The 27,265-nt window shown below is 37.1% G+C and overlaps 1 protein-coding gene across 4 annotated transcripts in view; it reads right to left on the bottom strand.

Annotated features, from left to right (window-relative positions):
- The window catches only part of gulp1a (GULP PTB domain containing engulfment adaptor 1a), a 78,659-nt gene that overhangs the window by 38,311 nt on the left and 13,083 nt on the right, over nt 1-27,265 (bottom strand). For 3 of the 4 annotated variants that reach the window (XM_067514791.1, XM_067514792.1, XM_067514788.1), the window contains exon 2: nt 2,747-2,832. Coding sequence is in view for 1 of the 4 variants with exons in the window: in XM_067514786.1 (XP_067370887.1) it covers nt 2,070-2,086 (17 nt within the window). In the remaining 3 variants the exon portion in view is untranslated. Of the gene's footprint in view, nt 1-2,069; nt 2,095-2,746; nt 2,833-27,265 lie in introns of those variants that run through there. The other variant, XM_067514786.1, reaches the window with a different exon arrangement.

Raw genomic sequence — 27,265 nt, 5'->3', positions numbered from 1 at the left:
TTTTCAGCTTGTAGCTGCAGGTTGTAAACATCATTAGGCGGCTAATTAAAACTCTCTTCTTAACCTACAGACTTTTTTTGCTTGGTATTTTTAACCATCTACATAGCATGTCTTCCATGAATGGTTGTTTCTGTCTCTTTCATCTAACTAATGTTGCAATATGCAAGTTTAATGAGACCTGGACTGAAAACTGTAATCAGCTGATCTGCACTACTGTTAAAAGCGGTCGTGCTGTGGCCTCCACACACTACAGGTTGTAAAACAGTACCAAACGTACATTAATGTGATTGTGAATCTATTTAAACTTTCTTTTTTTTAAGTCTCCAGAAACTCCTAAATTACACTGTTACGTCCATACATTGTGTACACGATGAGGATGGTACCACCTGCATCTTATTTTGAGCAAGAGAAAAACCCTTCGATTTGTCACATTCACACATGAAGTCTATAAGTTATCAAAAAGACAGGATGATGATGCAACATCACTAACATAACTATTAACACAGGCAAAGCTGAACTACATTGCCACTAACACAGGCCGACCCACAGGGATCCTTGTCTTCACATTTTTGCATGTGCGGTCAACATTTTCATCAACAGGCATCATTATAGGTGGTAGTACTCTGTCAAGAGTAAATGTTTCTCAAGAAAAAAAAAACCACATTAAAGCACAATTAAGTTAATACAGGGAACATCAACTAAACTTCAAAATAATATGTGTAACCATAACGTAACAAATATGTTTTAAGGCCTGTCAAAATTATCTTGAAGATTTTTGATACAAATTAGGAATATCTAATCTACAAGGTTTTAGGCTTTTAGTCTTTTTAAGGACTTTTAGAAGCTACACTACAGTTGGTATCCCTAAAGCTTATCTATATCTCAATGCTTCAGTGTCATATTCTAATATTTATAATTTTATTTATTTCTTCCGATTTTCGTACGTTTCAGCCTACTTTCAGTTAGAAACATCGTTTAAACTTTAAAAAGTTCTGCTTATTGAGGACATGTGCTCTTACATTCAGCTTTTTAATATGTTTTATACCTTTTAAAATTTTCAGTTTTTTTCAGCAATTTGTTCTCTTTCAAATGAATAGAGAGTCTTCAGCTTTGTCCTCCTGCAGCTTTAACTAGTCGGGCATACTTCAGGCTAGAGAGACCATTCAAACTTTCAGCAAATTACAAGACTTTCAGCTTTACTTTTCCACATTTTGTGAGGCAAAGTCTGAGCAATTTACAGCCTGTCTTTAGCATTTGTGAGTGACTCAGCAGTTTCAACGCTGTCGTTGCCATGGTAAAGGACCATTAAAAGACTGAATCAGGTCATGTGATCAGTCTCTGTCTACAGTGGACACTGTTAAAGCAAGAAAATCAACCAAAACTAAATATTATATGGTTTACTGTTATGGCACTCACTCATGTCCAACATTTAAGTTGAGTTTTTAAAGCACTTGTAGTATTTTCCAGGAAAACATTTTTCTATTACTTCCCTATACAGTATTTGACAGCTTTAGTTACTTTTTCAAATTGCCATACAAAATACAAATCAGCGAATAGATTATGCTTAATCATTTTATAGCTTTATTGTGATTATATATTAATCAACTGTTTGTATATAAAGTAGTATAAATCAGCACCACATTTACATTTATTCTGAAATGGACTATTACAGGAAAAATAGTAGAGTATTTTACTTTTATTAGCTTACTTTAAGTACACCTGATGATATGAGTAAAGTCATATTGATTTTTGAACAAAAAATCTGTAGTTTTAAACTGATGTGGCTGTATCTCTGATTCATGCATCGATTTTAATCTTTACACCACTAGCCTATATGTTTTTTTTTTAATGTGTAGATTAACTGTGTACATCGACTTACTTTTGAACTCATTAAAAACTACACTAACAAGCATTGATTATTTTATATTCATTTTTAAAATACCATATTAAAACTGTTTTAATTATAAGCTAGAAAAATGTATATATAATTTAACATATTTACAATAACTAGAAATAGTCATGATGCAAGCAATGGAAAGATTTCTCAGTGTAAAAAAACTGCCCATCACCTCAGCACTAAAACCATTCTCAGATGAATAACCTGAGGTGAGAGTAAAGACTACTTGGTTTACTGCATGTTCTGGACAGGTGAAGGTACAGAAGCCGCCTCTACCTGGCAAACAAAACAAAACAAAGAAACAAAAAAAGAGTCAACCACCACCTTGAAATTGAATATGTAAGCCAACATTGGGCATGTTTTCAGCGGCTTTCTGTGTAAGGATCAGTGCATCACCGCAGACCTGTCGGAGTGCACATGTTGACCCCTGTCCACCACAATATTCAAACCAACGGGTGGATTTATTGTGGTGGTGGATACAACAGTGTAAAATGTCTAACTGGGATTTTTTTTTTAACTTGAATTTTGCTCTTAAAAACAAAATGTCACTGCAAAGCATAGATTTTCAGAGAGGACCAACTGGATGTCATCAAAATGTCACCTCACTCACTGTTATAGCACAATGCCAAGGAAAATAAACACAGCTGAATAATGAGCCAGAGCTGTATGTGAGCCGTGTGTGTGCTTCCATATGTCATTTGCTGTCTTCTCTTCCCAGAATCCCAGTGATGTTCACTGATCAGAACAATAAGCACATTAGGATGAATAGTGGGTCTAACTATATAATGATAATGATGTATAATGATAACTTTCCAGAATGTTCTGAAGATAGCAGACGTGAAGCCTTACTGTTACTGTGGGCTCTTGATGTTCAGGTTTTCTTGTTTCGCCTCATTCATCTAAAGGCTGATGGGTGCTCATTAGTGCTGCATCTTCTGTAAGCAGGGAGAAACAAGAAAAACGATTAAGAATCAAGCTTTTACAGACACACATGTACTGCTGCAGGTCTAACCGTTATAATGTTTACATTAAGCAATGTGCTAAAATGTAAACCCCTTTATTAGCATTATTTAGAAAATGTGTTTTAGAAAATGTGTGTTTCAGTTTCAATGAAAAGGCTGTGACATATGAAAAGCTGTTGTTCTCTCCCGTGTATACACCATCCAGGTCATACAAAAATGACTTTGCTGGGCCTAAACGTACAAGAAATGTACAAATACAAATTCTCGGTCAAAGCTATTAAAGAGTACAGAAGTATATGGGTCATAAAACTCAAACTGGAGACCGAACAGGCTTGTAAAAAACAAAACAGAACAACCAGATTTTAATACTGCAACTATGCAAAGTACTGATATTCAATGTTAGGGGCGTGCACGCCACAGGGTGTATGTCTGGGTGTGCAGCTCTGCTGTTGTCAGGGCACCTGACTTACATGTAATGCTTTCACATAATTAATCAGGACATATTTGTCTCGTGTGCAAATAAATACAGGTTAATAAGTTTGCTGCACACAGGAAATCTAGATATTCCATGAATTTACAGCTGCTGTGTCACGTGTGTAAAATGTGCACCAGCTCCTGTCAATTTACAATTAAGTTCTAGCTTATAGTTACTTCATTAGTATGTGCTTGATGACTGAGATGTTGATTTAGCTTACGCAGCACATGAGAAATGCTTTATTCAAGCACCACATGCTGTTCCTTCTGCCCAGTACTATAAAGTATTTTTATTTATGTAAGCTATTCAATTTATAACATAGTGTCAGCTATGTAGAATTGTGAGCTGTCAGTCTATTTAATGGTTTTTAAGAAAGCAAACAAACATACTCATCGCCCGCCCTCAAAAACGTTGATGAAAAAAGAAAATCAATAAAACTGTCCTTTGGTAAATCTAAAATCACAAACCATTAGACACCCACTCCCATTCATTGCAATGCCATATCTATTTGGTCTTTATTAGACCTTCAGTTCCTTCAAGATTCTTCCCACATAATTCTTATTTTAGCATTTTAGAAAACTGTCACTGTATTTTCACCTCTATTTGAATGATATCTGAATATATTGTTCAAATTATGCTTTCTAAAAAGACACTCTTTTTAGGACAAAACTGGGTTATCTGTCCACTTGATACATTAGGCAACCGTTTTATATTCCCTGTTACTGCACAGAAATGCATAGTTACATAAAATTGCCTGAGGAATTTCTGAGAAATTACATTCAGAGATGGATGTAAAGGGCAAACAATGTGCACAAACGTTAAAGGTCTTGCATTAATCTAAGATGAGTGACTACTGTATGCAATATTTTTCTGATAAATGCTGCTGGAGATCACCCCTGCACACTACAGTTGTACTATATTACAATGAGCACAAATGATAGCACACACAAAAAATGGTCAGTGTATAGCGTTAAGTCTTTCTGTTCATATCGATTGCTTAGCCATGCACATCCTAGGACCCCAGCACTGTTAAAGCAAGAAAATCAACCAAAATCTGGCCCCTGAAAAAGAAAACAAGAAGTGAATTTAAATTCTAAATCCTAAACGCTTTGCATACTTTTATAATTTCCTCAGATTTAAATCGAAACCAAATCCATTCCTCCCCCATATTGGCACTTCCATTTTATCAGTGAAACCAAAGCTGACAAGACATCGTTTCTATTTCTAATATCAAGATCTATTTTAAGCTGAGGCTTAATGTAAAAATGAGTTTTCTTAAGCATGTCTCTGTGCTTGATGTGTTCGAGTGGGTGCCTTTTGGCATCTCACAGTATATAGCACAGTAAGCAATGGAGTAAATAAATAAACTGTCATTTTAGTATTATAAATTGATTACATTAGTTATGGAAGAGAATAGTTTGGTCTATAACTAGTGGGTCAGCAATCAGCCCTACACTACCTAAAAAACTGAAGCATCAACAATGAAAGGCTTTAGCTTATCCTGTATTACCTGTATCTGTAATGAGTGCACAGTGAAAAAATGTCTGAAATAAAAATGGTAGCTCACAGTACCATTCAGTTGAAATTGTATGTATGTATTCTTTTGCTCCTCATTAGAAGTCAATCACCCAAGAATCATAATTAAGACACACTGGCAATGAGAAGCTTGAAGTCCCGAGGACATGGTAAGTTACTATGGAAAGAAGGGGGGAGGTCTAGTGGATTGATCCTCTTAGGCAACTTTTGACAGCCAGGCGGAAAGTGCATTGTCAAAGAATTCAGAGAAGCAATTCTTGATTGGAGTTTTTCTTGAAGGATTTTTTGAATGTCCCATTTAATGTGACTCAAAACGTTTTACAGGTTCAAAAGACCACGACAACAAAAAGCCCCATCCCAAATGTAAGAAAAGAAATGTCTCCAGCTTAGTAGGGGTACAAGCTCCTCTGCAGATGTGTGCACACTCAACAATAACGTGTCTGCATTCAATGACCTCCTGTCACTAAAGGGATTGTAGCTGCGCTCTGACACTGTGGTGGAGCAGCAGACAGAAAAAAGTCGAGGGACACATGTGACGGGATTAAGCTTTCCATTTCAGTGTATTACTGTATAATATATGTATTGGGTTCAATCTTCTACTACTAATTATCAACCAAAAGAAAACTGCTTGTAGTTGTCATGCTGAAAATCTGTCATGTTTCACATTTCAAGAAGCACATGATCGCTCCATAGACTGGCTACCGTTACGTAATGGTGGGGTTCTGCGAGTGCACATGGGTAGCTAGCATATGGGTTAAGTCATCCATATGAATATTGCATCATTATTGCCATTGGGAGGCCGGTGGAACCTCTCAATATTTGAACTGCATTACACTACAGTGAGCCTCCTTCTCAGTGAGTGGCTGATTGGTTGAAGGGAAGTCCAACCCAACCACTTCCTTCTCCGCCTCAATCCCCTGTGCATTAGTAATAAAATAACTTATGTATTTATAAAGACTAAAACAACAGAAAAAGCAAAGTAATGCTTAGCATACATGCTGTACAATGTACAGTACATAAATGCATTTTTGTTACAAACTATGTTTCTCTTTGCCTGCTTTCTTTTCTACAGTAGCCTTTTGTGTACTGCAGTAAACTACTCCAAAATACCCCCCCCACTACCTCAGAGAGGGGTACCACGTACTATGTCAGAAGCAATGGGACAAGTGCCTTTCATCATACCTCTGTCATGATCCTACACACTTCCTGTCTTTGGACTTTTATTTTGTGGCCTCTTGTCCCCACTTCCTGTGCCTAGTTCTGTTCCTTAGCTTTACGTTTGTTATCCCTCATTGTTTGCACCTGTTCCCCTCACTATTTAAGTCCAATCTTTCCCACACTTCACTGATCCTCGTTGTCTAACCCACAGTCTATATGCTTGCTGAAAACCTGACTCTTGCAATTGGGACTTTGTGTATCTGACAGTTTTTCTGAGGTTTGCTGTGTTTTCCGTTTATTAGGTTCTTAGTGCCCTCGCGTTTGTTCATTTTGTTTTTTAGTAATTTGTTTCGTACCTGTGTCCTATTTAGTTTGGTGTGTTCCCGTTTATTAGTTTCCTTTGTCGTATCCCACGTGTTCATTCTGATCTAGTAGTTCGTGCTTCTCATCCGTGTCTTTTATTTGGTGTTTTCCTGTTTGTTAGTTTCCTTAGACTTCCCCGTGTGTTTACCTGATTTTAGTAGTTTATGTTTAGTAGTCTGTTTCTTTTTCCCCTGTGTGATCATTTAGGTTTTATTCTTTCAGGTCCCAGCCTTATTTATCCCTGAGCCTTTGTTGTAATTCATTTTGGTAAATTGTGTTCCCCTCTTGTTTTCCACATTAGTTCTGTTGTCATTTTGTTTTCTATGTAGTAAACTCCCCTCGTGTTCTGATCCTGTGGATAGTTTGTCTAGTCTTGTGTTGAACCGGTTTCTTGTACCTTCCTGTTAGGAGGGATTTGCCTTAAGTTTTCTGTCAATAAAAGCCTTTTGTTATTTTCAATCACTCGCACTGTCTCATCTCTTGGATCCTCCCTTAACCACAACCCTGACAACCTCCATTATGCATCATGCTAAAATATATTTATACTATTTACTAATTTTTAACAATGTTATAAAAATTAAAGAGTTTTCTTGCCTATGAGTTTTCTGATGGCAAAACACTATTTTATATAAGGCAGTAGCACAGATCTAATATGTAACATGCTGGAAGTCAGAGATAAGAGACAGGGGACATTCAGATAGCACTATACTGGCTCCAGTCCACCATACATTCTATAGGGTAGAACTGTGCGTGCAGTGGGCAGACGTCAGGCTTTGTGTACAGAAGAAACAATCTGGAGAAAACATCTTAAAACCTGCAGTGTGCTGACCTACACACAGAAACTACACACAGTATGGTCCAGCCTTTAAACACTCTTACACTTACAAAGCGTGAAAATACTGTGCACAGAATATTAAAAATATATATCAAGTGAAGCTTATATGGATCTTGTAATACAGATTTCAATGTACATATTAATAATTTAAATTTTCATGAATCACATGACTGTTAATTAATTGGACACGCTTTATCTACTCACATCTTACTTTAACGGGAGTCAGATATCTTATAAATAAACTAAGGTTCATGTATTGAAAAGCTGAGAAATATGTAAAATACCTGATCTTTATTCATGTTTATTTTATTTATTTTACCAAGTCATAGCCTACATCAGAAGACAAGAAGGCTCGCCAACACACACAGAGAATGTGAATGAAGTGGAAACCCATTGCGTGTTTTTAAGAGTGCTTTGGAAGAACAGGGACTGTGAGCAGCTTTAATGTGCAACCTGACCCAGTTAAAACACTAACAGATACTGTGTAAACTTCAGTCAAGCTGGGGTGAACTGTAATTCCATGTGAGCAAAGCAGAATGAATCAGGTTTTCCCCAATTGTGCACAAAGCAAGACAGTGGGCTGACAAGCAAGTACAACAAGCGGATTTGTATTATTGATAAAACATTACCAGAACACCTCCTTCATTTAGAATAAAGATAGAAGCTCTGCTGCTGCTGAGCCAGACTAACCATCCACAATAAAGTAAGTGAATTCTACTGGTTTCAAAAGACAGCAAATGCCCCCAAGTGAGCATTAAACTCAAAACTGAAAAAAACTTTTCTCCCTATTTGACTCTAACTCAAGAAGCTACTTGATCAAGTCAGAGTTATTAGTCACGGTCTAAAATTATACAGCATTCTGTAAATGATTTAACTGGTGGGAATTACATGTGAATGTCACTACTGGTAAAAAAAATGGCTTCTGTGTGCCAGCAAACCTGATTGTTGCTTGGCTACTATGAGACTTAGCACAGCTGCAAACTGCTGAAGGCTCAAAAAGGTGACACAAGTTAAAATAGAGCTCCACATGACAACTGGAGGAACAAAGTCAAATCATTTGTATTTTTTTAAATGCATTGAAAATGCACTTGCAATTATTGCAAATGTCCTGTTTGCAAAAATGATAATACGCTGCGTAAAGTTTGAATAAAAACAGAAAGCACTGAATGACATTTAAATCATTAAACTACTTTTCTAGTTCCTGTTCCAACTTTTTTCAAAGGGGATAAAATTCAAAATGAGCAAATATCTAAGTTTTAACATTTGATGTTGTCTCTGGGTGCAAAATACAGTGTATTCCATCTCTTAGTATTGAATATGTGTTTAAGATGAATGTAACAGTAAACAGTAATGTGGCAATGAATGCCCACGTGTAAGAAAGGAGACGCTAATGTTATCATTTTGATACCAAAAATGGGTTTGGGGCCTTCCAAGGGACAGGAATGCATTAGGCATAAGTAAATGAATTTGCTTACTTCATCCGAGTCCTTTCAGTTGAATGAGTAGATAATGCAGGGTTACACAGGGGGTAAAGGGTAATACGCTTTGCTTTAGCATAAACCTCTTGAGCAAACTCTATTCTGATCGTGATTCTATTTTTTTTTTTTAATAATAAATGGACTAACTATCTTTCAGTCTTCTCAGTGAACCCATCCTACATAATACATCCATTATCCGTAATCCGGTTTCCCTCCTCAGCTCTCTATCTAAGGTACGACACAGAAAGACAACCATTAACACTCACATTCACACCTACGGGCAATTTAGAGCCACGCATGCACGTCTTTGGACTCAAACTGAAGTACCCAGAGTAAACGCACACAAGCACAGCGAGAACATGCACATTCCACACAGAAAAGCAGCAGATGGCTGGGGAATCGAATCGGGGACCTTCTAGCTGTGAGGCCATTTCTGTATAAAAATGAAAATATGAATTTAAAAATAAAATATGTAGGTTGACAACAGTTTTGAGTGGTACTAAGACAGGTTTTCTGTGCACACACAAATGAAACTTTGCATCAATTATGTGAGCTGGGTCCAGTACAATCAGCCTCAAAGTCTATTATTTTTGCAATGTTCCGATGCACAGACAATCATAATTCACAATGTCATAGTTTGAGTTTTAACAAGAAGGAAATTTTAGACCTGTGGACATCAAATTAGCCGAAGATCACTGAAGTGGCTATCATGTAATTTAAAATTTGATTACAAAATTGGACGTATGGTCCAAAACTCCCTACATGGTCTGGTTTACTCCAATCAAAATGAGGCAGATCTAAAAATCCCCTACAAAAAGATGTGAGTTTCCAAAAGGTTCAACATCAAAATTGGCGACATCCTACTTTTTGGTATGCCGGTATGCCAGACGAGATTAGAATATCCATACAATCACTGTGGGCATTAGATGTCTTCTAATGAGACATGTTTGACTAACTTTGTTTTTTGGTTGAGGTGTTTTTTTTGTAGAGGAAATACACAAGCTGTTCTTTGCTATACCACTAAATAGTGATATTTTTTCATGTCTGTTTTGATCATGATTCCGTATAAACTGTTACGTATTTGTTGTTTGTCTTTCAATAAGTAGAATCCCTCCATATTCCTCACATGTCTTTGGACCCCAGTTGCCAATTCACTACCACAGGGGCTCTGCTCTGGTCATCCCTGCTTTCTAACTCTGCTGCTAGCACCATGTAAATCCCACATTTTTAATTCATCAGCATACTTTTTTTTTGTAACCAGACAAAAAGACAACATAAAAAGGAACAGAGAAATCAAAACTAAATAGCTAATGCATGAACCTGTGTAGAATTTATAGCCATTTCAATATACCTCCCTATTGTCAGCTGTTTCAAGATAATTGGACAATTGGCAACTGAGCTGTCCCATGACCAGGTGCATGATGTTCTCTCATTGGTTAAAGATCTTGAATGTATTTAACTGGCGGCATTTTGCATTAGGAATGCAGCATGTTATTAATAACAGTCTGAAGAACTGTTGCTGCCAATAAAGCTAGGGCTGCTTGATGGTGGCAAACATCATAATGACAATTGTTTTGGTCAATACTGTGACCACGATTATTTAACTCAATTACTGAGGGCATTTTTACTGTGCTTGCTGTTTGCTGTAGGGCAAATGAAGCATCTTTGTGCGTCAAACATGCTTCATGTTATCAGGCTGAAAAACACTGACCCCATTCACGTTTTGTTTTGAAAATTAATTCATGAATTGGATCACAGTTGACCAGCACTAAACAGCACATATAAACAACCACCAAGCCAGGTTGTGATCCGATCCCTCAAACCACATGCAGACGTTATCTGGGAAGCATCTTACAACGTAGTTTTTGTAGTGTAAATGCTAATGGGTCCTGATGAGTCCGTGTTGCAGGAAAATACATCATCATCGTTGTTTTTAGTTCAAAATATAAGGCCTCCGACCTTCAGGTCCGAGGCTCGCACACCGCTCTCCCCAACCACATGTCGAAGCATCCTTGGGAAAGACACCGAAACTGCCCATCCCCATCCCCAGACATGCAGTGTCAAGCACCGGTCCCAAGCCCAGGTAAAATGTGCAACGGTTGCATCAGGAAAAATGTGCCAAATAACATGCGGACCAATGATGCGCTTTGACATCCCTGAACTTATGGGATAAGCCAGAAGGGAAAAAAATATAGAGGTTTTTTTGGTGAGAGCACGCCAGATTCCCTAGCTGGTTCAACGGTCTGAGTGAACACCCACTGCATGTTGATGATCTGAGTGTATAGCCCCTTTCATACATGTACTGGAATTCTGACATTCTCCTGATTTTATACGGGGGGGGTATCTAATTGAGCGGGGTTTTTCCGTCTCTCATCTCTGAACACTATTCAATTAAGATGCATGTATATGGACACGAGATGTTTCAGCTGTACACCGGTGATTCAATCGCTCTAAATGGCTTTTAAAAGCAAGTCTAAACAGGATGAGAGATATTAAAAATGGTAGTATTATATAATGCGCTGGTGAGCTCAGTATCTCTAGACCATCTGTGTCAAAGTCAAAAATCAAGAGAAGACTTCACAAAAGCATGTGAAAAAGCCTGTGGAGTTGTGGAACAAGATCATATGGGTGGATTAGAAAAGGATCAACATGCACCAGAATCTGTGAAGCATCTGTGGATCTGTGCAGCATGGCAAATGATAAATGAACAGCATCTTCTTTCTAGAAGGAAATTATTTTTCCTTCTAGAAACCAAAAATGAGTTCCTATGACTCTAGTCAGTGCTCAAAGCTTGTTAGGAAAGTGAAAAATAGCCTTCAGTCAGTTGAATCGGCACAGTGTCACAGAGAGGGTAAGCTGCATTTTTAACACCTACACATTATACACTCAGAAGACTTCCATGCACACTTACTGGTTCTCCTCAAGGTTAAACTCAGCAGTGCTTTTTACTCTGACTATGTCTATTCTGGGAAAGATGACCTTTTCTGTCTGCTGACCTTTGTAAGGATCACAGCAGCTGTGAAGTGTTGACAACCAACTTCAGTTTTAATTTTAAATTTGACAGGAATGTGTTAGATGAGAGGTCTATTGCTGCCACTGTGATGGGGCATCATCTGTTTTTGTTAGGCTTTAAGTGAGTGCAGTAGTAAAGCCACTACAAAGACAGATGATGATGATACTTTACAAGAAGAAGAAGAAAATAATGACGACTGCATAGAAATGGGGCTGTTTGGTATGACTTTGTCCTTACAGTGCACTAATTCTAAATACTGAAGAATAAACTTAAAATCACTGATTTTCGTTCTGGGCAACCTTTAGCTGCACAGGTTTACTAAGAACCCTTCACACACACCTGTGTGCTAAAATATCAAATGCATTGCATACTACATTATTTTGAAATCGTTTCAGTAGCGTGTGGCTTAAATTATCTAATTTCGTCTCTGTCACATTTGAAGTTTGGACTTTTTTACCCATCAATTCTTGCAAAATGGTGCATTGCTTGAAAAAGGCACTTTTCTGCTTTTAATTTCGCCCAGTCATTTTCTAATGTATGACATTGCTGTAAATCATGTGATGGAGGAAATTACTTGTGCAATTAATTTTTGGCGTTTCACTTCATTCTGTACTGTCATGTTTACCAATTTTCCATTGTGTTTCTACTCGTTATTCCTCATCTCAACCGCCAGCTGTAATTTCTCCAACATTCAAGTGATTTTCTTTATTACAGTTGGACTGAAAGTGGTTAATTACACTAAACTGCTAGGTGGAACAAAGGAGACTCCACATCACTTTGAATGGCACATGCTGACTGATGGAGACAGTTTTCACTTTGGGTTAGATTCACTGCTGTATGGTCAGAAGCATTAAAGAGGCAAGATGCAAATAAAATTATTTTTCAGATTGGATTTAGCAAACATGATTTAAAGTATTTATATAAAGTGCTCATATCATTGGAATATTCTGTCCAGCCCTAAATACAAATTCCGTGAACAAAACTTCACTGGATTGGACCCCACTCGCACAAAAAAAACAAAAAATAACAAACCACATGCCAGCTTTAAAGTTCATTGCATCTATGGGCCAGTGGCCAAAACAATCTGCCAAGCGGCTATCCTTCTCTGTCACCAGACAAAGTAGATGTGACAGGAAATAGCCTTGTGGGTAACTAAGCAAGCGAAACACATCTTCAGACTTCTCCCATCTCATCTTGATTTAGTGGTTCAACTCAGAGGTCAGGATTCCTGAGTTCTTACAAAAAACTTAAACTCCCTATGGGGCTGAACGAGAGCATCTGAATGAAGTGAAAATTATTAAAGCTCGCCCTAACAAATTGTTGTTGCTTGCACACATATTGTATCTCATACACACAAGCCTTAGATCTTTGTACAGAGTACATGGATATATCAATGCTGTATGTAGACCTTGATCTGGACCTAGAAGAAAGGTTTTCCCTTCACCATACTGTAGAATCTATTCAAACTGTAACTTGTGTTACAGTTTTTTTATATCACACCTTTTTGTTAATCCATTTGGAAAATATTATATATTACAGTTTAATATTGTTATTCTCAGTGTTTCCCATCAATTACTTAAATTGTGGTGGCCCACCATAGATTAATTCATAACGCCACAGTTTTAAAAATGAATAGATGGAAAATATATTCACCCTTAGCATAATAACATAAAAGATGTTTTGTGATTTTGCTTTGGGTAAACATGTCTCACTTCCAGTCAGTCAGTCAACTTCACATAACTTCAGAGTTGTTGGACGAATGTAAGCATCTACCTAATGCGACCTAATGTTAATTAGTATAGTGTATATATGGAAGGTTTTGAAGGGCAGCAGTGGCTAAGTTGGTAGAGTGGCAGCCTACAGACCATAGGGCAGGAGGTTCGTGTCCCACTCCTCCCAACTGCATGTTAAAGTGTCCATGGACAAGAGTCTGAATCCCCAACAGCACACCCCCATCCCCAGCCGCTCAGTGCTGGTCCTAAGCCCAATAGAAATTTGGAACGGTTGCGTCAGGAAGGGCGTTCAGCGTAAAAACTGCGCCGAACCAACATGTGGACAAACGATCCGCTGTGGCGACCCTGAACTTATAGGATAAGCCGAAAGGACAAAAAGAAATATACGGTTAAACTTATTTCACCGTTGCATTTTATAGAAACACTGCTGTGCTTATTAACAGTGCTGCATGACGTTTAATTTTCAGGGTAAGAAAAACCCACCCAACAAAAAATGGTAGTGTCAACTAAAACAATGCTCTACTGAAGGTTAAGTGGAGGACGGGGGAACATTGAGTGACTCAACATAGACATTGTTTAAAGACGATGTTAACATGTGAAAAACTGAAACTGTAAGTCAGTTAATAGGTCAGTCAATGGACAAAAAGTTATTAATCAACTTTTTAAAACAGAATCAATTACATCATAAGTCAAAAAATAATTTACAGAATGAACTTAAAACTAAGATCACAAATCCAATTTCACTAGACTTCACTAGAGACAGCATCTTTTCCACAATACTTCCACTAAGTTTCTCAGCGTCTGTAGCAATCAGTCATCAATGTGAGGGCACTGATTTTCTCCTTCAAATACTGCCATGTGAGGGATTTTCATCAATATGTAATTGTGTGAAAATGTTTCCTGATAAAGGAAGTCAGGAGCTCTGTACGGAAAATGGATTTTAGAATTCCAAACCACCACAACACAGTTAGAGATAAGATAAGACTTTTCAGTTTGGTTCCAAGTTGGTAAAATACCCAGTTTTAGTTTAAGCATAGCTATTAATATAGTATATAAAATAGAATTATTACAGTACAACATGCTGCTATCCAAGACAAAGGCTTATGTGGAACACTGATTTAAACATTGGTTTCACAGAGAATGGTTAGAGTGTAACACTCAAGAATGTAAAGAAAATTTCACGAGTATTAGAAATGCAACTTATTTAATTTAAGATTACAGATATAGTGTAGTGGTCCCCTTCCAGACTCTATACATGGGGAGTGACCTAGGATGCTGGATACTGGCAGTGTGTGTGTGTGTTTGGGGGGGGCGGACACACACACACACACACACACACATACACACTCTAGTCCATAAATTGTGGAGCTGATTGGGCAAATGAAATATGTCGAGCAACTTAAAAATAATACATTTCCAAAAAATGTATTTGTGTGTGTGTGTGTGTGTGTGTGTGTGTGTGTGTGTGTGTGTGTGTGTGTGTGTGTGTGTGTTCACTGTAGAGGTGTGCACAGCATGTTGATCGTTAAAGTGTCCAATCTCTGGATTCAGGTGAACCAGACACTGGGTCATTTTATTTTTCATTCAACGCTGTACTACCCTTCATCCTAACTTTATGAAGCATTAATAATGTTGATCCGTGTTACAGATGATGCATTCAACCTGTTTGAATGTGGCAAACCATCTGTGTTGTTTCAAAGTGTAGAAAATATTAGTGGAGTATTGTAGCTTCCCGATTTGCTGATAGTTTAGTGCTGTCCGATTGTATTTCTGGTTAGAAATTAACTAAAAGGTGCCTTGAAAGACACAGATATAGTATTTAAACCTCTACCCTCTGAAAGAGCAAAAGCTGAACTTTTTCAATAAGTTATTTTCTGCTACCTACAAGCGCAAAATAGCTGTGCCATGCAACGTTAATGAGTAGTAAAAAAGTTTTCACACCATCTAAAATACACAATAATTTAAAATGTACTATGTGCAGGTATCTCTGCACCTGTTGTTGCATTAAGTAAGTGATACTATTGCTGCTATCTGCTGATGTCTGTAACAACTAACAATCTGCAAATCCATCAGAAAATAGTTTTAAGCAAATGTCTTTTCTTTTCCTGATAAAATTGTCTCTTTAAAGTCACAAAGTCACAGTGTAGGCTCCATTTATGTATTAAAAATGGTGGAATAACATTCCTGCTTGTATGTATGTCATGCATTATTCAAAGGCCCTATACTCTCATTGATGTCATGTCAATGTTTGAAACTGCAAAACATAATATTTGTTAATCAGGCCTTTTAGTATTTTGGTCAATTAGGCCTTACACCTTCTATTTGACTGACTACTGATGTCATATGTGACAGATAGATACTTAATAAAAGTGTTTTTTCAGCTGTTCATCTCATTTACTAATTTTATCATGACCTGTGATCAGAAGTTATGCTTCACTGAAACACTGTAGTGTTTCTACCTAAAAAAAAAACAAAAATACAGATACAAAATTGAATCATTTAGTTATTTTTAACTTTTAATACAAAAGCTCACATCTGTAAACAAATTCAGTAATAAACTAAACTAAAATCCCTTGGTCCCAGTCACTTTATTACAGCCCCTAATATTATTAGAAGCCCCTTTCTATCAGCTAAGCCACAGATGACTCAACTTGGTGATTTTTTTGTAATAAAACATAATTATTGTCAACATCCCAATTTATTTTATTTATCTTTTAACAGGTTTACATTTTTTGTTTCAGACAAGCAAGTTTGGCTCCAAGTAAGTTTGTGGAGGGGTGGAGCCATTTCTTACACTTTTTGCAAACCGAATTTAATAAAACACCCAGAAATACTAGAAATCATAAATAACAAACCACAGAAAAAACATAACACAGCCATCTCTTGAAGCAAAAATGACATCAGGCCTGTCGAGACCAGAGTGGTTATTTTGAGGTAGCTTCATCCAGAGACCTCACTATAGCCAGCACCTGATCTTTTAGCTACAGTAAGTAAATAAATGGTTTGGGGCTGCCAAAAGATCAATATTTGATATGTTTGACTGCCTCTGGCTGAGGAAACTGTTTCATTTCCTACACCACATGAATGGCAGGCTAGATTAGGGGGCAGTGGAGATTAACCTTTCTTCCATGTAAGGGTTTTGTTATGTACTTTTAGTTGCAGAAAAAACAAAAAAGTCAAATACACATTTCTCGTTTCACATATTTTTTTTGTGCATTATATTTTATACAAAGTGCAATGCCTCTCATATCTGTCTGGACTCTGGACTAACTATAACTAGTACAGGTACTAATGTTGAAAATAATGTTAGAAATAAGAAGAGTAACGCCTGGGCTGAGCTTATTGCATTGGCAGTGGAGCTAGATGTGCACACAGGGCTCTACATGGGCTCTGAACTGCACACTAGAAGTAGAATATTAACACTATTATTATACTACATCAGTCTGGAGGGCATTCCCACATGGTAACACAGGCTACAACACATCTTGAATTGACAGAGAATGAATAAAAAGAAAGAATGTGGGATTTTTCTCACACTAGTAGCAGTCCTACGGTCAGAATGGTGTGTCTACAGACAAGGGATCTCGAAATGCTGATATCAGTATCGGACATCAAGCCAGACCCTGCACTTGTGTTCTTACAAAACCTCCGATTCTACGTTAAGCTTCGGAGGTAAGCGGAGGTGTAAAAATGTTTGTGGTTTAGAGCTGTTTTAAAATAACTGATGACAAAACTGAAAGTCTGCTGTGCTGAGGTCTTAAGATCTAAATACTAACAGTCATACTTATGTTTCTTGAGAATATAATAAAAATGTTTCCCACTGAAATCGGAAACATTGAGGGTTATAAACAGTAGCTAGAATGCTACATAAAGTTTGCTTGCTAAAGTTATTGTATCTCCACATTCCTCTGTAGACTTTACATATATATCTAGTTTCCCTCATGACACAGAAAAACTTTTGTATTTTTGACATGATAAAAGATAGAGCTGTGTTTGGCAAATTACAGTTCAACATGAAAAGACAAAGCATTTAACTCTACAGTGTACTCTCTGCTACATAGAGAGGCCAAAGAGACTAAGCCAAGCAAAAAAATGCAAATGAAATATTTCATAAGGATCTGTTTGGCAGCAGAGCTCAAGGAATCTAGGTATTTTTATAACTTGGAACCAATTCCAAAATGGAACCAGCGACTAGAATCCATGATTATGTACGAGCAACTCTCCTGTGTGGCTGCTCTAAGTGCTGACAGCTTTAAAGTCAACCACAGCGAACAGCATAAGATGTTACACAGCATCTTGTTAAAATGTACTTTAGCTGCCTCGACTAACAATTCAGAATCATAGCAGAACACACAGCAGGAACAAAAAAAACAAAACAGTTTTCAGTTCAGTTTTTGATTTATTAAATACTTTATTGATACCATGGGGATCTGATGGCTGCCATTCAGGTTACAAAAACATAGGGATCCAATCACCATTCCTGCAGTTTGTGGACACTGCGTCATAGAAAGGATAAGATTGGATTTTGAAATGTTTAACTCAGCCATTCTTCCTGTCTGACATGTCAAACACAGTATAATACATTAATAAATATATAACAAATTAATAAGAATAATAAAAACACATTTCATAAATAGAAATAATAATAATGCATTTAATTTTAAAAAGTCTAGAGGTTTGATCTGACAGTGTCCAATGTCGCACATATTTTTGGCTGATGAAAAGTAGTTTAAATTTGAGTATTGATGGGAGAGGTACAGGTTCTAAAAGGGGAGAAGTAATTATATCTTGAATCACAAGTGCGAGGAAAGTAACAATTTCATTTTAGATTTCCTTCTAAAAGAATCATCCTAGCTGCTGTAATAGTGGTCCACGGAGACTGTGAGTACCCAACCAGGCTTGCATCACCAGTCTCTAAGGAGTCAGCCTCAGGTCTGTATCTCAGCTCCTGGACAAACAGTTAGTGTGGACTGCTGTTAATGCTGCAATTACACACTGAATTTCCTTACTGGCCTCATTTTTGGCAACACTTGCAGACAAGCTTTTTCACGAAGCCACCAACAAAGCTACTGAGCTGGACAAATCAAAGAAAACTGATAATAAACTGAAAACTTAACTGTAGAATTTACATTATTTCGAATGTATCTTTTTTAGTATTTATATAAAAATTATTTTATATTAAATCAGATATCTGAGCATTAAAGGGAAACTTCACCAATTTTCAATTTGCTCCCTGTGGCTTCAGCTTAGGGTGTAAATATACAATAACTTCCCTATATTAAAAAAATCTCTCTTCTTCTGGATGAACAATGCCTCCAGATGGCATCACTTGGAGTACCTTTAGTTCTGATGATGTCATCTCGTTACTCACACTATGAAGGTTGAGGTTATCTGAACTCCTAATGATGTTAAACTCCTCCAGGTGATGTCATCTGGAGGCATTTTTCAGTCAGAAGAAGAGAAACCTTTTGAAAAATAGGGAAGTAAGTTGCCCTATAAGTTGCCACTTAGTACAATAGATGAATCCAAACAGAACTCAAATGAAGGTTTATGTTCCTCTGCAATTTCACTTCTGCAGCTTTTTATATATGATATGTATCATTTACCAGAGAAATATCCAAAGTAATAATCTGTCTTTATCAATGCCAATGTACAGTAGATGCGGAATATAGGGCCTGGCCACAAAAATACTAGTTAGAATGACTAGTATATAATATTTTTTTATTTGTCTGTTTTTAATAAAGTTTACTGGAAATTTACAAATAAAATTATGTTTTGTTGAGAGAATTGGTTTTGCCACTGTGTTTAGGGGAAAACAATTTACACAATTTAGTTATTATAAAAGCCAAATAATTAAACTTTTGCTAGTATTCTGAATGTTATAAACTGACTTACTTAACAGTGGAATTATTTGTAAAGTGATAAAGGCTTGTGCTATACTCAACTGGAAGAAAAAACAGTAGCAATAGAACAACGGCGAAACCCTGACTGTGTTTGTACAGAGAGGTGGCATTGTAATGAGCCCAGATAAATCTAATTAGTTTTATTGTGAATGATCTTTGTGGAGGAAGCTTCCAGGCTGATAGTGTAGAAGAAAATAAATAATGTACTTGAGAAGGCTAAGTATTTACCCCAGACTGCAGTCTTGGCAAAACACCTCCAACACATAAATAGCCATCCATGCCTGTGAGGATGAGATATGCACTCTACTCAGAGAGAGAGCAGAGAAGTCAGCCTCCAAACTATACTTCTAAACAATACCAATTAAACACACATAAGTCCCACCAATTCATTACCAGGAGGATGATAATGCAGTCATGTTGTCTCAAGTGGATAAAAGAAGATGGCAGCTACAAAGCACTAAGGCCTTCCCCTTAAAAGGAAAATTACTCATTAAGAAATAAAAGAGCCATACAAAGTGATCTGTTTTCACCCACAATGGGATGACTTCCTAAATTAACCGACGGTACCTTGGACAAGTAGATGCCAGTGATTTCTTTGCTGGTGTTAAATAAAGTAAATATTCATTATAAAGCTTCAGTCAAATTGGAACACAAGTGGCACCAATATATGTCTCTCTCTCCTTCTGTGATTTGCTCAGAGCTATCAGCTCTAAATGTTGTCAGCTCCACAAATGCAGATATCTAAGCCCTTTGTAACCACTACACTGCCTCAGTGAAGCTACTAAAGAGGAAATGCTGAGCAGCACATGGAGGGACCTCTTGTGCCACATGTTTACATGGTTGGCAGATGCAGGCCATGTGCCCAAGTGCTCCACCATCAAAGAGAAATGTCCCAGTATATTGTCAGCACCAGTGAATTATGTGCTTGTCACCTGCAATTCTTCATCTAACCAGTTCCCTCAGGCTGTTTCTTCATTTGCATTCATACCATGCAATATTTAAAAAGGGTCCCCTGATAAAAGCAAAAGCATAAAATGCACACATATTTTTTTTGTAGATTACCTATTTTAATATTGTAGTCAGCAGTTTGTCACTAACCTCAGTGAAAGCTGTAGTAGATTCACAAAACTAAAGGACTAGAAAAAGTATGGATATTGTATAGCCTGAAACAGGAAGGCTTTCAAATAAACACATAATGCTACACGTTGTCTATTACCCACTGGTGATGGCAGTAATTACATGGCCGGTTTTGTGCCAACATCAAAATTAAAATGTATATATTTTTAAAATACAGGTCAACAAATTGGAAAGACTGAAAAACTGGCTTATAACTAAATTTTTAGTCACAGAAAAGTAATGACTGGAGTTTAAACATACATTACCACTAAGGTTGGGATGACGCGTCAACGCAATTGAGTCCAAAAATATGTAGATTTCTGAAACGTGCGTCGACACATTGAAAGTTGGGCTAGAAATTAATGTTACACAAAGAGTACCCAGTCTGTACCTGGGACAATTTTTAGACAATAAAGAAGTGACCTCACTTCACGTGGATTTAGTTGTTAAAGGTTATCTAGAACACAAAAATATAAATATTTGGGTTGTGAAATTGGATAAGAATTCTTAAATACACCACTGAGATTAACGAATAAGATAATAAAGTTGTGCAGCAGCTTCTTATCCCTTAGTCTGAGCGAGGGCGAAGCTCAGCCAAGGTTACTCCTTAACACGACCAGACAACGACAGCGCTCATTCTAGTACCAGCGTATAAAAAGCTCCGTAAATTAACGATCTATAAGAGGAAATGATCAAAATACTCATTAAACGATCATAAACGTGCAGGAAAACGTTAATTTCAGACGTTTATTTCAGCTTTCGCTAACTGTTACAAACATGTCAGCTTACATCCACATAAAGGTGGAAGTCAAGTCAAAAAAAGCTGTACGTGCTGCACTTAATGCTCTAACTGTAGATTCCACCATGTTCCTTATACTTGAATGGAACAAGTTCATGCTTTAGTTATATTGTGGAGAGACTTCATATTAGTCTGTAAAACACAGATTACCAGTTAAGACAGGCCTATTTTTGGGAGGAGGAATAATTTAAATTAATTGTGATGTTATATATGTTATATTATTATAACTTCATTAAAAATAAATGGGAACGTAATCAATAGATTCATTGAAAAAAAAATCGTTAGGTGCAGCTCTAATTACCATAGAAGAGTTGTTTACAAGATTGAATGCTAGTACTGTCATTTGGAAGCACAGGCTTTGGCTTTCTGTTATTCATAGAATGTTAGTTTTTGAAATGATAAAAGAGGTTTTTTGTATTTTCCCAACTTCACTGACACAGGTTGCCTAAATATTTTATAATGCTGTGCCAATGAACCATTTTTAGAAATCCTGGCCTGTATTTATCAAGCATCTCAAACTGGAAAATATTCCTAAATGGAAGAAAATTCTCAGAGTGATGCAATTTTGGTCGGAAAGCTATAAAGAGCAATTTATCAACATTTATAGCTTATGGAATCACTCCTATGTCCACCAAAGTGAAGGAGAGCTCCAGAGGGATTTGGTTAGAAGTTTTCAGGAGACAGGATACAGACAGAGACTGTTTCCAAGAAAGGGTGAAGTTTCTAGTACACACATTAGCTGGTAGATACCCTAACAGAACATACTCAAGGGTTTGGGCTGTGTTTGGACAGAAATTTAGAAATCACGTTTGGGTCACCTAGGTTAGGACAAATAGGCATAAGTGTAAATATATACAACGTTAAATCCCATTACACAAGTCAACGTTTATTCTTTTAATCTAAATTAAAGTGCCATTAAACAAAATCTCATGAGCCTAAAGTGGCTGTATTGCCTCTGTTTTTTACAGTACACGTAAGTGAAAAGGTTCGCATCCCCTCTAAAATGACAAAATCGGTAAAAACAATTTTTTTTCAATCAACATACAAGTTAATGCAAATTCAGCTGGTACAGAATAAATTTGTACATTAAGCTAGTACAAATGTTCTTTTGTACAAGCTGAATGAAAATTATAACAGTGCCAAACTTAGTATTCCTCTGCACGAAATGTTCTCATATACTTTGTGTGTCCTCTCTTTGCTTTTATAACCTTCTCCAACCTCTAGCACCCTCAGAGCAGCAATTGTATCCTTTCAGGTGTAATTTTTGCACATTCTTCATGGAATAAATGTCTACCAGATCTACCAGATTGCTTGGTTGTCGGCCACATACTGCCTTGTTCAGATCTGCACGGAGGTTTTCAATTATATTTAAGTCTGACGAGTGGGAAGGTCATGGTAAGACAGTTACTTTATTCTTTTTGTCCTCGTCATTTTGAATCATTGCTGGGTTAATTTTGATTCATGCTTTGAATCACCGTCTTGTTGGCTGATGGAGGGAGATTTTGCTTCCAAATTTCCCAATACTGAGCTGCATTAATTTCACCGTCCTTTCTTTATGCAGATCTCTAGTGGCTGATGCAGATGTACATTCCAAAACATTAGCAAGACTCATAATCATGTTCACTCACTGCTTTATGAAGGTTTGCCAATTTTCTTGTGAGGTCTTCTGAAAGCTGCTTCTGAAAGTAAATGGCCACTTTAGCACTTTTATGCAAAGCACTTTACAATGTTGATTCCCATTCACCCGTTCACACTGATGGCAGTGGTTTCTCACATGACCCACAGGGAGCAACTTAGTTCAGTGTCTTGCCAAAGGACACTTGTAGCCGGGAGCAGGGGATTGAACCACTGACCCTGTGGTCCGTGGACAACTGCTTTACCATCTGAGCTACAGCGTAAAATGCAAGCCCAACAGGTTTTAATATCTTGATGAGTTTTAGTAACAGACACCAGATTTTACATCAAGATATTATACATTTCTTTTCATATGCACCTTTAGCATTTCTGTTATGTCTTATGAAGGCTAATTTGTACTGCATGTATTTTAAATATTATGTTGATGAAAACATAATTCTTTTTATTCTTTATGCCATGTCAACTTAAGGGGATACTAATGTTTTCAGTGCACAAACCCTTCTGAAATAAGCTCGGGTCGGTTTAGCCACCACTTCTCAGGCTCAGCTTCAGGTTCAGACACACACTTAAATCCTTACAACAAGCAATGACGAGGGCACAGACTAAAATATGTTATCCCAGCATTGACTAACACAAGTTGTTGTGGACGCAAACTACATAGCACAGCATAGCATAGGATCATGACAACTCGGCTGCTACGTTAGAAGCTTCGAATGGTAGATTAGACTGAAAGCAGAGAAACTATCCCATCTACGGCCTACAGCTGAACAAATCCAACAACAGATGCCCGCCATTCAGCCATGACAACTCATCCAATTCACATTTTGGCAACAAGATAACCTAGCCAATGAGCCAAATTGCCATAAAGAAGTAGATACAAATAGACTTTTTTTTAAAGGAGAATAAATAATTGAGAGCACCACCTGCATTAAGCCACAGGGAAAAGCACAGTTCCAAGAAAAGAGACAGTGAGCCACAGCAAAGGCCATCAATTGCTGCAGAGAATGCAAAGTGGGTAAAAGGGCTTCACATAGGCATTTATCAACCAACTGGGACAAAACATTAGCCTCTGAAGATTTATAAAGGGCCGAAGTCAAACACACAGGTTGACAAAAAAAAAAAGATTTTAATAGACGTGATTACTAATTATCGGTTGATCAAACTTAATGACTCGACTTACAATTCCTCTCAAGTCCCACTTGAAAAACTTAAGAACACTGAAGCTTCCCCTCAAGACTAAGGTGTGTCATCTAGAATTCATTAGAGGAGTTAAAAGAATAAAGAACCCTAGTGCTTGATGGCTGGAAAGGCCTAAAAAAGTTTTTAAAGCCCGGAGATGCTAATAAAAATGAAGAGTTAAAACAGCACGAACTGGAAGAATAATTACCTTAAATTTAATCCATCAGTTATTAGTTACATACATACTCTGTTACTTGTGGTATATACATTTCCTGTTTATTTTAAACAGGACCCACTCACCCACTAAAACTGGACTATACAAGGGAGGGTCCCCTCATGTTTCACATCAACAGAACAGCACTTCCCCTCAAATGCCCAAGGGATGCTGGCCAAAAACAGATTCAGACACCAAAGCAAAATGTCTTGATTCAGACTGATCTGCAAACACGGAGACTCAACATAATCTTGCACACAGCCACTTAAGGACAGCACGGATCCTTCTTTGAACCTTCGAGCCCCTTCGCAATCAAGGACCATCAGCCTGGAATGTCCGTTCTGCATCTTGTTATGGGCTGCAAACACCGTTAGGGTAAACATCAGCTCACTGTTACAACTCACCTGGAGTTAAATTTATGAGTTGATATCATATTGTGTATTACTATTAAACTCTCTTCCTGCTTGCTTTGAACATTTTAGAGATATATCTAAATACCTTCTTACTTTTATTTTTTAACATCTTGTGACAATAGTATAACCCACAATCCTATATAAAGACCCAAACATGCAAAGATAGGAGAGAAAGAAAAAAAAAACGTGTAGCACAGACATGGCTGCAGAGATACCATCCTGCCCAAGGTAACAAACTGACCTTTAAATTGTCTCCTAGAGGAGAGAGCCTGAAGCCCTTTCGCTCGAAAAACATGTCTTAATTCAAATTCCCTGTTTTCTTGTGACATGTAAATGGCACAGACACAAGACCCCTGACTGTATAAGTATAATTAATCAGCACTCCTCTACCAAAGGAACACACAGTGATTCCTTTTCAGGATCCAAATCAGGTTGAACCATGACATTCTGACATGAATGATAAACACTCTCTCTCTACACCACCTACCCCGATGGAAAACAGAGACATAAAACCATAAACTGATACCAATGGAGTCTCGTTATTTTGGTACAAATCCAATATCTCTGTATATGCTTTGTTTATATTTGACTACTCACCTCTTAGATGTGATTTTTAATTTCTAAGACTTTAGGAATTATCAATGATGAGTCTATTTTTTTGTTTATTACTTACTTTGCAGAATAATCAAATGTGTGATTATGGATGTATTTCACATGATGCTTAAATACATACACCTCTATGTGATTTAATGTCATTAGGTTGATTTCCTGATTTATCAGGTAATTAGAAAATCAGCCTAATGCATATGAAGAATATTTGTCTTATAGATGTTTTATTACATTTTGGATTAAATATCAACAAATGATTATCTGATTATTGTTCTACTTATTTTTAGAACCTTTGTGCAAACTTTTACTTTAAGCATCCAAAAATGTGTCTCAAGCAAAGTCTGACTCTGGGGTCTGTTCGACATGATTTTTGAGGTGGTGGTAAAAAGGTTAGAGAGATTTGAGTTGGTTTAGCCACCAGTCTGTTGTTAAAATTGGAAAATATGGTTTTCTAGTCCAAATTTGCACTCCTAAAAATGTTTAAACAAATTGCTGTACTTAAGATAAAAGATCCCCATTTGGATTTGGGTGGTCATAGTCACGTTAGCCCATTCCATCCACTGCCCCCATATTTGTTTGTGTTGCTACACTTCCCTCATTCATGCAGGGTGAAATTTCAAAACCTGGTTTCATCTGGTTTATATCCCTAATTCCCCTTTAAAAAACCAATTGATCACATCCTTTTGTTGTATTATGGGGACATACTGCAAATTTTACATTGTTTATTGAGCAAAAAGTGTTGACTTATACTTTGATGTGTGCCAAACTCCTACATCCTACATTACATTTATGTGTGTTGGTTATCCTAGTACTGTTCTTGTTGTCACCCTCTTAATACATTTATGCAAGTCAACTGATCAGGATACACTAAATACTACCAACTGCAGTTGTGTACCAGTGACTGACATGTAAAATGTAAAAACACCATTTGCTTCTCTTTAGCTTTCAGAGGACTTCTCATAGATGTCCTTTGTGTTGCTGTTTGATTTCAAGTGGATTCAGTAACTTGGTTGGCAGAGTGTCTTTTGTTAGCCAGTAAGTGTTTTCATTGAATCTATAAGTGAAGTGAACATGTCTGTATGGGTAAGCCATGAGTCAAATTAGCTCACACAGGTTCTTAGTCATGCACAGCGCTGTAGGAATACAAATGTACCCCTAAAGAAACGATGCACATCACCCTGTGGATGTGGCTTTCTGAAATATTTCTGACCAACAGGCGAATGAGGGAGAGTCTAACAGCTTTGAATTCTCCAGCAAATTAAAGGTCATCTGCTGTGAATATGTCTAGGAGCATGCCCTTGTTATGAGCAGAAAGGTGTAAGCAATGATGCAAAACTGATTTAGCATTCAGTCCACATGTCGCCTGTGTCTATTTATAGTTAACATCTCTATCAAATTTTGATAGCTATGAGCACTAATTGTGAGAAACCATCTTTTTCATCCCATTAGTTGATCTCTTAGAGGCAAAAACACATTCATCAGAAAATGACATTACAAAGGCTTTTGATCAAAATGTAAACCTAAATGTATAAACTTATCTATTCCTGAACATTACAAAGTTTAACACACTAAAGGTTAACACAGGTATCCAGTCTTAAGAGTAAACACTATAATAATGCACTGAAAAAATAAAACCGATAACAACTTCACCTCTGACTGATTCCAGTCTGTTAGGTAAGTTAACTTTAAAAATGCCACCACATTCAGACAAGAAGTGCAGTAAGGTATGACACAAGTTCAAACAAAGTGGGGACCACAGTAATATGTTATGCTCTATTTTGAATTAAATATGGGCTAATGAGATTTGCAAATCATTGCATTCCGTTTGTTTTTACATTTTGCACATCGTCGCAACTTTTTGAATTGGGGTTGTGTAACAGAGAGAGGGAAAAAAAACAGCAGACAGCACGCAGAGCTGCACAGAGAGCCAAACATAGACCCATGGCT

Source organism: Channa argus, chromosome 9 (genome assembly GCF_033026475.1).
Source record: "Channa argus isolate prfri chromosome 9, Channa argus male v1.0, whole genome shotgun sequence".
Classification (NCBI taxonomy): domain Eukaryota; kingdom Metazoa; phylum Chordata; class Actinopteri; order Anabantiformes; family Channidae; genus Channa; species Channa argus.
This window is presented reverse-complemented; position numbering and strand designations above follow the sequence as displayed.